At 36.1% G+C, this 15413-nt stretch overlaps 1 protein-coding gene across 5 annotated transcripts in view; it reads right to left on the bottom strand.

Annotated features, from left to right (window-relative positions):
• Window positions 1–427: 427 nt before the first annotated feature.
• ENPP3 (ectonucleotide pyrophosphatase/phosphodiesterase 3) overlaps window positions 428–15413 on the bottom strand; it is a 98878-nt gene continuing 83892 nt past the window's right edge. For 2 of the 5 annotated variants that reach the window (XM_054492305.2, XM_063666604.1), the window contains 5 exons: window positions 13728–13863; window positions 10030–10107; window positions 9301–9433; window positions 7073–7229; window positions 428–705 (listed from right to left, as the gene is read on the bottom strand). In XM_054492305.2, the coding sequence (XP_054348280.1) occupies window positions 535–705; window positions 7073–7229; window positions 9301–9433; window positions 10030–10107; window positions 13728–13863 (675 nt within the window). In that variant the 3' untranslated portion in view covers window positions 428–534. Of the gene's footprint in view, window positions 706–7072; window positions 7230–9300; window positions 9434–10029; window positions 10108–13727; window positions 13864–15413 lie in introns of those variants that run through there. The other 3 variants (XM_063666605.1, XM_063666606.1, XM_054492309.2) reach the window with 3 other exon arrangements.

The raw sequence follows: 15413 nt of genomic DNA, 5'->3' as shown, positions 1-15413 counted from the left end.
TAAAAGATGTCATTTTCATGCATTTGTGCCAAGCACATCTGTTGGGACAGTTTTTACAGGTGAAATTAACAGCGTAAAAGTTCTGTGCATTTTTAATTTTAACAGCATTGCCAGTCAAATACAAAAAGTTTTGTGACAAAACTGATTTAGAGTTGATTCAGTTCCCAAGTGAGACATACTTCTTTTGTTCTCCCTTTTGTTTAAATAATTCTGGGCAGAAAAATATATTCAAAGATTCTGAGTAAGATAAAACAAGTAATAAGGAAGGTATAATCTGTCATGAGATTAGAGTTTAAGAAACCAACAAAAAAGGGAAGGTGTAATATAGCATCATCTCTGTGTGAAAAATATAACTTTAAAATAATACATATTCATAGAAATGAAAATAGAGAAAAGGGAATAATAAAAATTATGGCTTTTAGGGGACTTAAGGAAAAATAGAAAACTTTATTTTACAATTCTCCGAAAAAATCATTTACATTTTGCCAAAATTACTTTATACAGTAAATTATACATTAAGTAGACATTATTAAGTTAAATAGTGGTTTCAAATGTTGGTAAATATGTTTTTAGTTGCAAAATTTCAGAGACAGGCTGCACTTTTTCCTGATAGAAGTCAAGCCCAGTGAGAAGTTCTACATCACGGACCCGGGCAATGTGAGCTGTAAATCTTTCTTCAACCCAAAGAGCTTCTGGTTTACCTTCCTGAAAAAGAAAAGCACAACACTTTTTTTTTCACAAGGCAGTATTTTTCATGAACAGAAATATTTTTATTGCTTAGAAGTTGTCTTTTTGCTGATGATTTTTACCTCCTTAAATCTTAATTTGATACAGCTAAATTTAGTTTTTAAAAAGAAAACAAAAGTACAAAGTATACTATAACTAACATAGAACACTGTAGTCAAAATTTATCCATTTTTATGTTTACTTCAGATATAAATTTTTTAATGAAATTAAATATTGCAGATGAAGTTAAGTCCCCAGGGCTCCTCTGTTCAGAACTAAACATCTTTATATCAGGGTGAATCCAGTCTGTTTTTTCAAACTTTTACTGTACATCACTATACAATATGTAGTACTGATGAGTTTTTAAACTTATGTTAATATTATAAGTGGTATTCTACAATTTATTTTGGTCGGTATTAACGTTTGTAATCCATAGTGATATATCTAGGTCTTGTTAAGTGACTTGTTCTTAGCTGTGGTTTGTGATATTTCCTCATTTAAATGCAGAACAATTAAATTTTTCATTACATATTGATAAAATTTTTGTTACTATAAATAATGCTATAATAAATAACTTGGTATATGCCTCCTGTGTTCAAGAACATGAGTTTCTAGGATATATTAATAAAATTGTTGGGCCATAGAGTACATTCAATTTTTTTTTTTTTTGACATTGTCACTCTGTCACCCAGGCTGGAGTGCAATGGTGTGATCTCGGCTCACTGCACTCCAGCCTCAGCTTCCCAAGTAGCTGGGATTACAGGCACCCGCCACCACACCCAGCTAATTTTTAAATAGTTTTAGTAGAGATGGGGTTTTGCCATGTTGGCCAGGCTGGTCTTAAACTCCTGATCTCAGGTGATCCACCCACCTTGGCCTCCCAAAGTGCTGGGATTACAGGCATGAGCCACTGCACCCGGCCAAGTACATTCAATTTTAACTTTATCAGATATTAAACCTAGCACTCCTCAAAGTCTTCATACCAATTTACAGTTCTATAGGCAGTGAAAGATAATTCCCGTTTCCCCACATCTTTGCCAAACCATGGGTGTAAAATAGTGTTTTATGCCTGTTTATATTTTATTATGCTGACTATTGTTATATTTGTGCATCTTTTCAGTTATTTCTTGACCGTTTTATTTTGGATTTTTTTTACAATATGAAAGTTAGTTCAATAATTTAGAAACATGGGTTTCTATGACATTCTTTATTCTTTATTATAAAGAATAATTTTCTGGTATTCATATGATATTGCTAAATTTCAGTTAACTTTTCACATAATAAGAAAGTTTCAAAGTTTGTTTAATCAGATTACTGTGTTTTCATGATTCTCATTTGACTTCGATGCAGTGGTTTACTTGTTTAAGTATGCAGGCTTAATACAGATAGCCACTATCTGAGCCAGAGAAGTGTAAGAGGAAATACTTTTTGTTCCTAACCTCTAAAGCACTTGTGTCAGATTCACAATGCGAGCTCATATTTCAAAAAAAAAATGCACTATGTTAGTTTGAGTTCTTTCTTTCAATGGGAATCTAATTCGAAGTCTTTCTCTTCTGCCTTTACTATTACACATTTCAGTAGCACCTAATATCTTTGATCACTTTTTTTTCCACAACATTTTCTCCCATTTAGTTTATATGACTCTACTCTCTCCTGACTTACTTGGCATCCATCCAACTAAATGTTTACCCAGCACCTGACAGTCTTCCCTCTTTTAAATTTGCAGGGAAATGACCACAAAGCATAACACAAAACTATACTTACGCAGAGATGATACTTAAGCTATTTAACCTGAGTAAGTCACTTGCACCAACTAATCTGAACAGAAGCCAGCTGTAGACAACTGCTCTAACTGCACCAGTCCATGCCAACAGAATAGGCTATACAGTTTTATGAGCTATATTTAAATATACTTTGATATTTATATATGTGTGTGTGTGTGTGTGTGTGTGTATAAATGACCTGTTACAGAATTAAGAGTATTGTATATCCCCAAAATACAACTCATTTTTTGAGACAATATTGATTTCAGCATTTTTCTGCCCTATCCACGTTCTTATTCTCTCTCCTTAGCCACTTACAGTCTGGTGATTGCTGTTATCATGCTAATGCGACTACTCTGTCAATGAGGACCTCACTGAATGGGTTGTCCTCAGGCTTTTCAATTAGTTAACTACCCCAGGCTTCTGAAGTTCCTCCTTTGTTATCCATAGCTCTACTGTTTACTTCCTTGATAATACCTTCTGTTTCCTCAGATGACTATACTTCCTGGAAGCATAGATATTTTCCTCAATTTGATTTGGGATCTTTTCTTTCCACTTTCTCCCCTTTGGCAATTGTATTTCACATCCATGATTTAATCCCAAATCTAGATCTGCAGTTCTGATTTCTCCTCCAAGTTCCATACCTAAATTCTCTGTATCTGCTGAGTAACTTACAATGAAAGTCACTTGGACTCATGGCTACATTCTCAATTATCTGACAGAATTTTACAGTACAAAGATGACAGGATGAGGGAAAAGGAAAAAGGAGGGAAGAAAAGATGAAAGGAACAAGGAAAGGACAAAATAAATAAGGAAATATGATCTAATTCCTTACACCAAGTGTGGGATAAAATTGTGAATCTATCATTCCTGTAGCTTGATCTCAGTTCCCTCGAACCTCTTAATAGTAGGAGTTACTTCTGTACATTGTGTAATTCAAATATTTAAAATACAGAGTTTTCATACAATGCAATGCTTAAAGCAAGCCATCTATTTTATCAGGTGCATCAAAGCACAATTACCTATCCAAATGCTATTGGAAATATTGGCTGGTTTAGACTTACTAAGAAACAGTTTGTGAAGGTACTACACTTTCTGGATGATTTGCGTATAGGAGATTCAATTTCACTCTCTATTGACTTTATTTTATTTTGAGACAGAGTCTTGTTCTGTTGCCCAGGCTGGAGTGCAGTGGCGCGATCTCCACTCACTGCAACCTCTACTTCCCAGTTTCAAGAAATTCTCCTGCCTCAGCCTCCCAAGTAGCTGGGATGACAGGCATGCACCATCACACCTGGCTAATTTTTGTATTTTTAGTAGAGATGGGGTCTCACCATGTTCGCCAGGCTGGTCTCGACCTCCTGACCTCAGGTGATGTGCCTGCCTCAGCCTCCCAAAGTGCTGTGATTACAGGTGAGCCACTGCACCTGGCCTCTGTCGACTTTAGAATGTAACTTCATCATAAGATATGATTCCTTTATAATAGCCACCATTTTTTTATATTGGGAAGTCTTAGGGTTTTACATAGACTATTTTGTTTAATCTTTACAAACTTCATAAAAGGAGGTGAATATTTTATACTTATTAGATACAATAGGTGAGGAAACTAACATATTTGCCCAAAGAAACCAAGTCATTCACTGAACCCAGGAGGTCCAACTCCAAAATCCATGCATTTAAGTTCTGTTTTATACTATTTCTCATATATCCTCCTAAATATTCAACTAGTCTGTCAAACTGAAGACCACCAAGAGCAAATCCATCCTTCTCAAATAAAAGATTATCTATCGTATACATTTCCTGGTGAGTCATGCCCTGGATTTTTAGTTATCTTTGCCTCTCTCTCATCTTGCCTTTCCCTTCCCCATATCTAATTGACAGCTACTCTTATTAACTTTGCAATCTCTTTTGTAATCATAGCTTGGCTTAAGTTTGCTTTATACTCATTGCATTTTGTCTTATAATTATCTATATAGATGTCACATTCTTATTACTATACTGCAAATTCCTCAAAATCTTGGATATGTCCAATTTATTACTGATGATGTCCTATTCGACAGAGATGATGCTGTATTAACTTTGGAGAGATCACTTCTACTTTGAATAATCAAGGAAAGCTTCATATTATTTGCACTTTACCTTGACGCCCAGGTGGAATTTTTAGCAGATGGAAAAGAATGGAATTCTAGAGGAGAGAAGAACACAGGCAACAGTGATGAGCTAAGCAAACTCAAGATGTGTTCAAGTAATTTCAAGGACTCTAATTGGCCTGGAACATAAGCCTGTAAGGTCAACTGAGGGTAAACTGTGAAGAGACTTAAGTACAGGCTGCAAGTTGTTTTTGTTTGTTTCTTTGTATTTTTTGTTGTTGTTGTTGTTGTTCAGGATAATCAAAAGTTTTGGGGTGAGAGGCTATGACAAAATATAAACTAAATTTTAAGATGAGTAAGTTGGTAGTTGTACACACTGACAAATGAGAAGAGGAGAGGAGACCACAAATCTACTTAAGATTCATTTTCAAGAGTCCTAATAGAAGGTCAAAAGGGCCCAGACCAGGGATAGCAAATATTTTTTTCTTTGTGTACTCATTGTAATCACTCCATCATATCTACCTAGAACCTCTGTAATAACGAACTGTTTAATCCAGATTTCATGGTAAAGAGTAACACACCGTATCAGTCATTGATGTCTGTCATTAGAAAAGGAAGTAAAGAATAATGGCTTACCCTTGTCTCAACCAAATAAAATGCTGACAGGAAAAGTAGGAAGGGATTCAATTCAACAACATCTGATAGTTTCCTGTTTAGAAACTCTTCTTCCTCATTTTAAGAATAGTGAGTGGCTCACTATTCAGCCTCTAAACTTGGCCACCTTCTTTAGACAATTTAAATACTCAAGTAAAATCGTATCTACATGACCCAACTGAAATGTCACCTTCCCTGTCAGGAAGTAATTCTCCTTTGAAATACTACTACAGCAGTTTATCTGTCCCTCTCTTACATCACTTATCTCTTTCTTCTAATATTTTACTGGATTTCTAATTGTGAGTGCCTCCTATAGTGCACAGCATGGTGAAGGCACTCATGTGTTGAACACCTGAAAGAATATAGATGAATCCCAATCTGGCCTAGATCCCAAGTTTTAATTCTCAGGCTCTAATTGCCTATGGGACTTTCCACATCAATGCCCATTTCCACAAACTTAAAATGCCTATCCTTAGCTTATCCTATCTACCTGCCAAAAAGTTCTCATTCCTAACTTTCCTCTTTCTGCCTTTTTCCTAATTACTAACATTCAAATCTGATCCATCTTTGAGTTTCCTTTTGGGGTGGGGGCTCTTGTATCCAATCAGTTACTAAATCCTCTTCATTCTTCATACCCACCCTCCATGGAAGACCCTTCGTAGTCTTCTCAATATACTCAAATTCTATCCATCCTTCAGGGCACAGCCCTACTTACACCTTATTTTATGAAATCTTTATTGATCATTCCAGCCAAATGTGATTTTAATTTCAAATATCAAATCCTTTTAACATTAATTGTCAATTGATCCCAACTTTGCAACCTCTTTTACTTTTTAGTTTTTAGAATAATTATTGTATTATTGACTGACTAAATTGTGTGCCTATATCTCATATATAAATTGAAGTTGTATATGAACTCTTTAAAAGCAGGGACAATGTGTTCCTGCTTTGTGCATTCTAAAGAGTTTCCATCATGATACTATGTGCTTAATAGGTACTCAATATATTTGTTGAATGACTTCAGTAAAACCTAAGTTCCAGGATACATATTTTTTCTATAAGGAATTTATATGCAAGTCGAATTAACTACTTCATATAATCTGCCTTGATCCAAAAAGGATTTTGAGGTAGCCTAATAAATGATGTTTAAAAAAAGAATGTTACTTGAACTGTGTGTGTGTGTGTGTGTGTATAATCAATTTCACACCTCATGGTTCAAGTTGATGGAATTTTTACATGTACATACTCATTCAGAAACATTAATTTAGTGCTAACATTGCCAAGAACTTTGTGGCCAGAATAAAAATATGTTCTGGTGGTTCTATTACACAGTAGAGTGGCTGTGGTTAATAACAACGTATTGTATATTTCAAGATAGCTAGAAGAGAGGACTTTGAGTGTTATTACCACAAAGAAATAAATGTTTAAAATGGTAGATACGTTAATTATCCTGATTTGATCATTATACAAAGTCTGCATGCATTCAAACATCACGCTATCTTCATAAATACATACAATTGTCATGTTATAAATAAAAAAAGAAAAAAGAGATTAACAAGATTTCACCTCTTTCATTATTAGTGAATGTGAATAAAACATATATAAATAAAATACATGAGGTATACATATGTTCAACTATGCAGATATATGTTTAAATTGATATTAATTACATAGAGATCAATAGTCTAAGGAAAAGCCTAAAAATGAAGTAATTTGTATTACAACTTTTCCCATGAAACACCTAAAAAAAATATGTTTTAGTCAGAGCCACTTTTATGAGAGCCCAAATGAGCTCTGACTCATTTTCTCGAGTCCTGGACCCTCCCAAAGCATACTCACAGGACAGCTCTCCATGTTTGTAGGTCGGTGAGGGATGATAAACGGTAGGACGTCCAGCCACCCAGGGCAATTTTCCGGTGTGTGGCTCTTGTTTTTACAACTGGTCAGCACCACAAAGTAGTGTGTTGGGATGGGAACATCAGTGTTGGCTAAATGTCTTACAAACATAATTGAAAACATGTTTTGATGTTATTATACTTTTGCTTCTAAAGTTGATAAGTGTGTTTACATAGTTTTTTCATATATATGTAAAATAATAATTCTTATAATTCTAAGTTTGACAGCATTTTACTATATGCTAGGTACTTTTTAAATAACTTACATACAAAGTTTTAAGTGCAAAATCTGACTCCACCAAACAAATACAAGCTGGTATAAATATGTAAATATGTATATGAAAAAAACTATGTAAAGACACACACACACATATATATATTTACTTCTAATGGTACTTTGGATTTTTTTTTTTTTTAATAGAGATGGGTTCTCACTTTGTTGCCCCAGCTGGTCTTAAACTCCTGGGCTCAAATGATCTTCCCACCTCAGCATCTCAATGTGTTGGCAAGACAGGCGTAAGCCACTGCACCAGGCCAATAAATGTCTTTATATAGTTTTAAAGAAATGTCAAAGTAAAGATACAGTAAAAGAAAGTAATAAATAAAAAGCACAAAGTCTTACATATATTTTACTCCCATCAGCCAAAATAGAGATTACAGTAGAAGTCCAAGCTTGGTCATTCTAACATGAAAAAATGTTAGAATACAAAAAAAAAAAAAAAAAAAAAAAAAAAGCAGAGCATGATATTCTGCCTCCTGCATCTCCTCGTTTTGTTGACTTCATACTTCACAGTAGTGTTTACTAATACAGCAGAAGCTGAGAATGAAGGAGCCCAGATTCCACCTCCAGCCGTGCACTTCCACAAAATGTTTGGACTTTCACTCATCCTCTAATTCTATCATTTACCGAGTTTCCTCCGCTTTCCAAGGTAGTGATTCTGTGCTATCAACTTCACACTGTAGACATGGGGATAAATCCATACAACTGATGTGACAGTACTTCGGTTTCAGATAATGAACATGGAAGTGCTTTCAAAAGTTTTAGGTGCAAAATCTGACTCCACCAAAGGAATACAAGCTGGTATAAATAGAAATGTATTACTGTGATTTAGAACATGGACTCAGAGTCAGGCTGCCCGGGTTCATATTCTGGCTTTACCACTTATTAGTTGCAGAATTTAGATAAGTTGTTTAACCTCAGTTTCCTTAACTCTAACTGGGGGCTAATGGAACCTAACTAGGGTATCTTTGCAGTTTAACTGATGTATATGTGAGTTCTTTAAAAAGTACCTAGCATATAGTAAAATGCGGTCAAAGTTAGAATTATTAGAATTAATAAATTGTGAAAGGTAGAGTCAATACTGAAATATTGATTCAGTATTCATTCATTCAACACCGAAATAAGGACATGGTGAACAAAATAGAAAAAGGCCACACACTTAGTAGTCATAAATGTTACTTTATCAGAAGGTATAGGTAGAAATCATTGCTTTACATAATCTAGGCTTAGACAGTACAATTATTTAGTTTGGTCCTTCATATGTTTTGATAATAAAGAGAAATGGTAGGTGAAACTTCTCTAAAACTCTATTACTGTGCTCTGCATTCAAAACTAATTCTTAGCAACCTGTTATGACCAGGCTTAGTACTAAAATATACAGTTTAGTTAGGACTAGTTCTCTGCATGAAATTTACCTACACTGTCTCCTGGGAAATGCTTTTATGAATTGTTCACTATTCTTGTAAAATTTACCTTAGTCTTTACTTGACTTTTCACTATTCTTGTAAAATTTACCTTAGCCTTTACTCGACTTTTTTTTTCATTTATTGTTGGATTGGTTTTATATTCATTGATAGTACATCAAGTTTTGTCTACCTCCTTAGCCTTTACGAAATTTCATGTTATCTTTGCCCATTAATTCAGCAATTTTCCAAATAAAATTTTTGCTATGCTAAACTTTTCCAGGAAGTGTTTTCTTTGCCCATTAGTTTAAATTTTTTGCAACATAAGTTTTTTCGTAAATATTTAGATAGACTAGATTGAAAATAGTCAAAAATAACATTTGTCTATGAATGTTATTATGTAATATTTAAAATACTGAGCTTTACTTAAAATATTGGAATTTCCCCTCATGAGACCCTATTGATAAATCAAAAAGTCAAATCGCTTACTTGGTAATTTCATCTGGAGCATCAAAATGGCCATCATAATTATAATCAAATATTGGTCCACTAACCACATTTACTCCATTTCTTTCTGTGGCATGTTTTATAAGAAGAACACTGTGGAAGTAGTCCCACATTTCTAAAAATAAAATCATAAAGTGTTTAAAATGTCCACTTCAGTCAAATATGACAATATTTTCTATTATAGACAAGTACATTTAAATAGCATGAAATTCTGCTTTAGTAATTGCCAGGGATGATTGGGTAATTCTCCAGAATAGGCTTCACAAGCAAAAATAAACAGCCACATTGATGATAGCTTTTTCTTGTTGTAGTTATCATCTTGAAATTACAGTTAAATATGCCTTCAAATTTCTCCCTAGGGCTGAGTTGCTTATGGGACAGCGAGTGTTAAAAATGATCAGAACACACATGTTGCCTTATTAATTATTACTCTGGGAATGAACATTTACCTTTCATTTACTTTTAGTGAATGGCAGTAATCAAATTAAGGGTTAAAAACAAATTATCAGAATTCTAGCAACAAGTCACTCAAAGTCAATGTAAGCTGAAAAAAAACTATGTAAGGGATCCTTCCTGTACCTATATTTAAACCATTAGAAAAAAATGACCCTTAATATCAGGAAAAAATTGCAATTAAAAAAATGTGTTTAGTTTGGAAGTTCAAGGAGTCACTTAACTATTTTAAAATTAATACTCTAAATTCATACTTACTTGTGAATTCTTCATACATAGGTACCAAATTACTCGTAATTAAAGCATCATATTGGCTATCTGATGTTCTATTGCTGGCTGCAAAACAAATGGATCTTATTAGATCTAGCTATAAGAGAAAATATGACATACTGCACAATAGGCCTATTACTATTACATATTAATATAAATTTATTAACAGTCAAAGCATAGAAGTAGTACTTTCTAACAGAGGTCGTTAATAATGCAGGCAGTTTTATGCCTGTAGTGGGTTGAAGTGTGATCCAAAAAAGATACATCCAAGTCCTAACCATTCTTTTCATCCCTGTGAATATAAACTTATTTGGAAATAGGTCTTTGCAGATGTAGCTAGGAGTCTCTAGATGAGATTATCCTGGATTTAGGGTGGACTGTAAATCCAGTGACTAGTGTCTTAATAAGGAGAAGGAGATTTGGGAAGAGGACAAACACAGGGGAGAAGGTCTTGTGAAGATGGAGGCAGAGATTTGAGTGATACTGGTACACGCTAAGCAATGCCTGGAGCCACCAGAAGCTGGGAGAGACAAGGAAGGATTTCCCCTAGAGCCTTCAAAAAGAGCATGACCGTCAACACCTTGACTTTAGCCTTCTGACCTCCAGAACTGTGAGATAATACATTTTTGTTTTAAGTCAACCTTTTTTGGTAATTTGTTTCAGCAGCCCTAGGAAACAAACAGAATGCCAGATATAAATGCGTGGTTATTGGATGTGCACAAAATAATAATGTTATTATAGATAGCTGTCTTCCGAAATAAAATTTTCTGAAGAAAATGAGTTTTTACTTGATAGAGACTGATATGGTTTGGCTGTGTCCCCCCCAATCTCATCTTGAATTGTAGCTCTTATAATTCCCACGTGTTGTGGGAGGGACCCTGTGGGAGGTAATTGAATCATGGGGGCAGGTCTTTCCCATGCCCTTCTCGTGATAGTGAATAAGTCTCACGAGATCTGATGGTTTTATAAAGGGGAGTTCCCCTGCACACGCTGTCTCTTGCCTGCAGCCATGTGAGATATCTTTTTGCTCTTCCTTTGTCTTCCCTAATGATTGTGAGGCATCGCCAGCCATGTGGAACTGTGAGTCCATTAAACCCCTTTTCTTTATAAATTATCCAGTCTCGGGTATGCCTTTATTAGCAGTATGAGAACTGACTAATAGAGACTGCTGAAGGGAACACCACAAATCACGGGCTCTGAGGATTTATGGCTGTGCTGTCTAGCACAGTGAGTGTTCAGCGAGTGTGCTCTGGAAGCAGACAGCCCAGGTGGGAACCCCAGCTCCGCTGCTCACAGCTGCACTCCTCGGGCAAAGTGCTGCATCCCTCTGTGCTTCATTTGTCTCATGGCATCTATCTCATAGAATTATTGTGAGGATTAAAAGCTGCAAACCTGTAAATGTTTATTCAAATCCTTTTTCATTTGATTTCATTTTGGTAAGAACACTTAACATGAGATCTACTCTGTTAACAATTTTTTAAGTATATAGTACAGTACTGTTGACTCTAGGTACAATACTGTACAGAAGATCCCCAGAGCTTATTTGTCTTGCTTAACTGAAACTTTACGCCCATTAATTAGGAACTCCCCATTTCTCCCTCCCCCAGCCCCCAGCAACCACCATTTCACTCTCTGATTCTATGAATTTGACTATTTTAGATTCTGTAATATATAAGAACATGAATGAAACTTGAGGACATTGAGTGAAATAAGGCAGTCACGGAAACACAAATAGTGCACAATTCCACTTATATGAATTTTCTATTCTAATACTTTTTATACTTAAACTGTACTTGGATATCTTAACTAATTCTGTTTTTTAATTACTATTGAGGCAGAGTCTGTTCATTTTGCCCAGGCTGATCTCAAACTCCTGGACTCAAGCGATCCTCCTGCCTCAGCCTCCCGAGTAGGTGGGATTACAGGCGTGCACCATCCTGCCTGGGTAACTAATTATTCAATAAGAGGCCAATAAGTAGACACCAAAAGACAAGAAGAAACAAGTAGCTCTTTTTTCTTAAGATTTCATATGGTGTTTGTAGTTCTCAGACTCCACAAAAAGCCTCTTCTACCTTTTTAACTAAGCCCTGAAAGTTGGAAAGTCAATCAACATAACATTACCTCTGTTTTAGAGGAAAATAAGAACCTGCTAGTAATAGAACTTCTATTTTTAACAAATAATTGGAATTTATACTGGAGAGTTAGAAGAGAGTTTCATTTTATCCTTAATTTTTTTTTTTTTTAACTGACAAGATCTCACTATGTTGCCCAGGCTGGTCTCAAACTCTTGAGCCTGTGATCCTCCTGCCTCGACCTTCCAAAGTGCTGGGATTATGACCATGAGCCACCGTGTCTGGCCGTATCCTTAATTTTTTGAGACAAGTTGTTTAATTATTAATTTTATTCCTTGTCACGTAAACATTGATATATTAACTAATATCTTATGGCCTAACAGATACAATTTTATACACCAATTTCAAATATTTTATTAATAAAATGTTGCAAGTTTTTTTTTTTTTGAGACAGAGTCTCACTCTGTCACCCAGGCTGGAGTCAGTGGCTCAATCTTGGCCCACTGCACCTCCGCCTACCAGGTTCAAGCCATTCTCATTCCTCAGCCTCCTGAATAGCTGGTATTACAGGTGCGCACCAGCAAACCCAGCTAATTTTTCTATTTTTAATAGAGACAGGACAGGGTTTCACCATGTTGGCCAGGCTAGTCTCGAACTCCTGATCTCAGGTGATCCACCCACTTTGGCCTCCCAAAGTGCTGGGATTACAGGCGTGAGCCACCGCACCCAGCCTGTTGCAAATTTTTAATGTTTATCACAGGGCTTACATAAATTTGGTACCCCTGATTGTATCTAGATACATAAAATTTATCAGTTTATTTATCCTAACTCAGGAGTTTTAAATTGATAACGCTACTTGCTTTCATTAAGCCTTTTTGCCCATTATCCATTTCAGAACCTTTAAATTACAAATCTCTAAGAAGGTGAAATTGTTGAAAATCTCATAGGCAAGTTAATAAAAATGACGTTTCCTGTTGCACAGGGAAGTGGCTTGAGTTTTAGGAAAATCACACTAGCTTTGGCAGGTTCCCAAGAGAGATCCTTTCTGAAAACAACAACAACAACAACAAAAACTTAAATTTCATTTGGCTGCTTCACCTGCAGTTTAAAACTGTTAGCCCTACAGCATGAGCGACAGGCCAAAATTCCAGCCTGATTTCTTTTTTTATTTTATTTTATTAGGTGATCTTCTCTGTATCATTCCAATTTTAGTATATGTTCTGCCAAAGCGAGCACTCAGCCTGATTTCTTTTCACGGGCACAGCTGTATTCTCCAGGCGGACCTTAGCTTGGGCAGGAGCCAGAAGAAATGGGTTTTTAGATTTTTGTGTCCTTCTGCAAAGAATCTCCAGTTTTAAAATTAAACTTAAACCTGCCGAACTCTCTAAACATCTGGGCCAGATGAGAGCTGCTGTGTGGGTCCCACTGCAAAATGTCTTAGTCTTTATTACAGCCGCTGTGCTGCTCTGGCCAGCCACAACCACTGGAAGCCTCTCAGGCAGCTAGCTTACCCAAGCAGGTAGTTTTGGTGGGGAGTATATGTTTAAGGCACATGCCCACATCCAGCTGATGAGAGCTTTCTAAGCTACTGCTCTAAAAAAGAGTTCTACTAACCAGGAGGATAGAGGAAGCCGTGGGTGATATTCTTGTCTGCTAAATAGAAGGAACATTTTTGGCTCTCAGAAGGAGGAACCCTGACATCAGCCCGCAGACAGTCTGGGACAGTGGGAGGAAGAGGCGATGTGTCTCCCTGTTGAAAGAGAGAGAGAAAAAAATTACGCCCACAATTGCGGCTCACCCATTGCCTTATATGGTTTGTCACTTCCCTAGAATGTTTTTCATTTAAGCTTTTCCTATTTCCTTAGTGAATCAGGTCTACGCAAGCAATAGGAATGGATGTCTGCAGCAGTGTTTTTTTCTGTGGTTCCCTTCTGGTTAAGGACATCGGGAGGCCAAATCAAATACACCTTGGAAAAAAATATTTGCACAGTGAAACCTGAATTGAGAGCAGAGGAATAATGGGAACTATTCCTAAAAACTAAAATCCTTTTCAAGATCTAACTTTTATGTGGTGATATATATTGTACTTGTAAATAAAAATTGAAAGTAAAATGTATTTACTTTTAAAATACTGATATAAACTAAGTATTGATATATTATTCTTCAGCTGTTCAAGAACTTTTTATCAACCTAAGATTAATTCAAAGAAGGTATAGTTGTCTAAACAAATTAGTTTTGAATATAAATAAATGTACAGCCATGCTTCATTCATCATGAAATATAAGAATTTTTAAAATAATTTCTTAGGCCAGGCCGGGCGCAGTGGCTCATGCCTGTAATCCCAGCACTTTGAGAAGCCGAGGCAGGCAGATCACGAGGTCAGCAGTTCAAGACCAGCCTAGCCAACATGGTGAAACCCCGTCTCTACTAAAAATACATCAATTAGCTAGGTATGGTGGCGGGCACCTGTAATCCCAGCTACTCTGGAGGCTGAGGCAGGAGAATTGCTTGAACCGGGAGGTGGAGGTGAGCTGAGACCACACCATTGCACTCCAGCCTGGGCGACAGAGTGAGACTCTGTCTGAAAATAATAATAATAATAATAATTTCTTAGGCCAGGCTTGGTGGCTCATGCCAGTAATCCCAGCACTTTAGAAGGTTGAGGGGGCGGATCACTGGAGGTCAAGAGTTTGAGGTTCAACATAGTGAAACCCTGTCTCTACTAAAAATACAAAAATCAGTCGGGTGTGGTGGTGGGTGCCTGTAATCCCAGCTACTCAGGAGGCTGAGGCATGAGAATTGCTTGAACCTGGGAGGTGGAGGTTGCAGTCAGCTGAGATCGTGCCACTGCACTCCAGCCTGGGCAACAGAGTGAGACTCTGTCTTAAAAAATAACAATAATTTCTTTGTAGCCCTATTTAAAGACTAGTACAATAATTTATTTACCAAGAGGACATCCTATAAATGTGCTGCCTAACTCGAGTATTTAAGGTAATACTATATTATGTGGTCATCATATTTTGATTAGCATATAATCATGGGTAAGTGAACATTTTGCTATTTATTTTTCTCAGATATTTTGATTTGTATGCTCTTTACTGCCCATAATGGATATCTTTCTTAATAAAACTTGAAATAATTTATAAAAAATAAAGGTTAAGTTAAATTAGGATGACCTTCCTTTATTCACTGCATTGTGCTGAAAGCAAAATTAGCTATGTTGTCTGAAACCTCTGAGTTCAATTCACAAAGGAAGAGGCAGCATACACTGTATGCTGTCTTTGTAGCCAGGAGAGCACC

The sequence above is a fragment of the Pongo pygmaeus genome, chromosome 5 (assembly GCF_028885625.2).
Source record: "Pongo pygmaeus isolate AG05252 chromosome 5, NHGRI_mPonPyg2-v2.0_pri, whole genome shotgun sequence".
In the NCBI taxonomy this organism is placed as follows: Eukaryota; Metazoa; Chordata; class Mammalia; order Primates; family Hominidae; genus Pongo; species Pongo pygmaeus.
The sequence above is the reverse complement of the archived record's forward strand: the minus strand, read 5'-3'. Positions and strand labels throughout refer to the sequence as shown.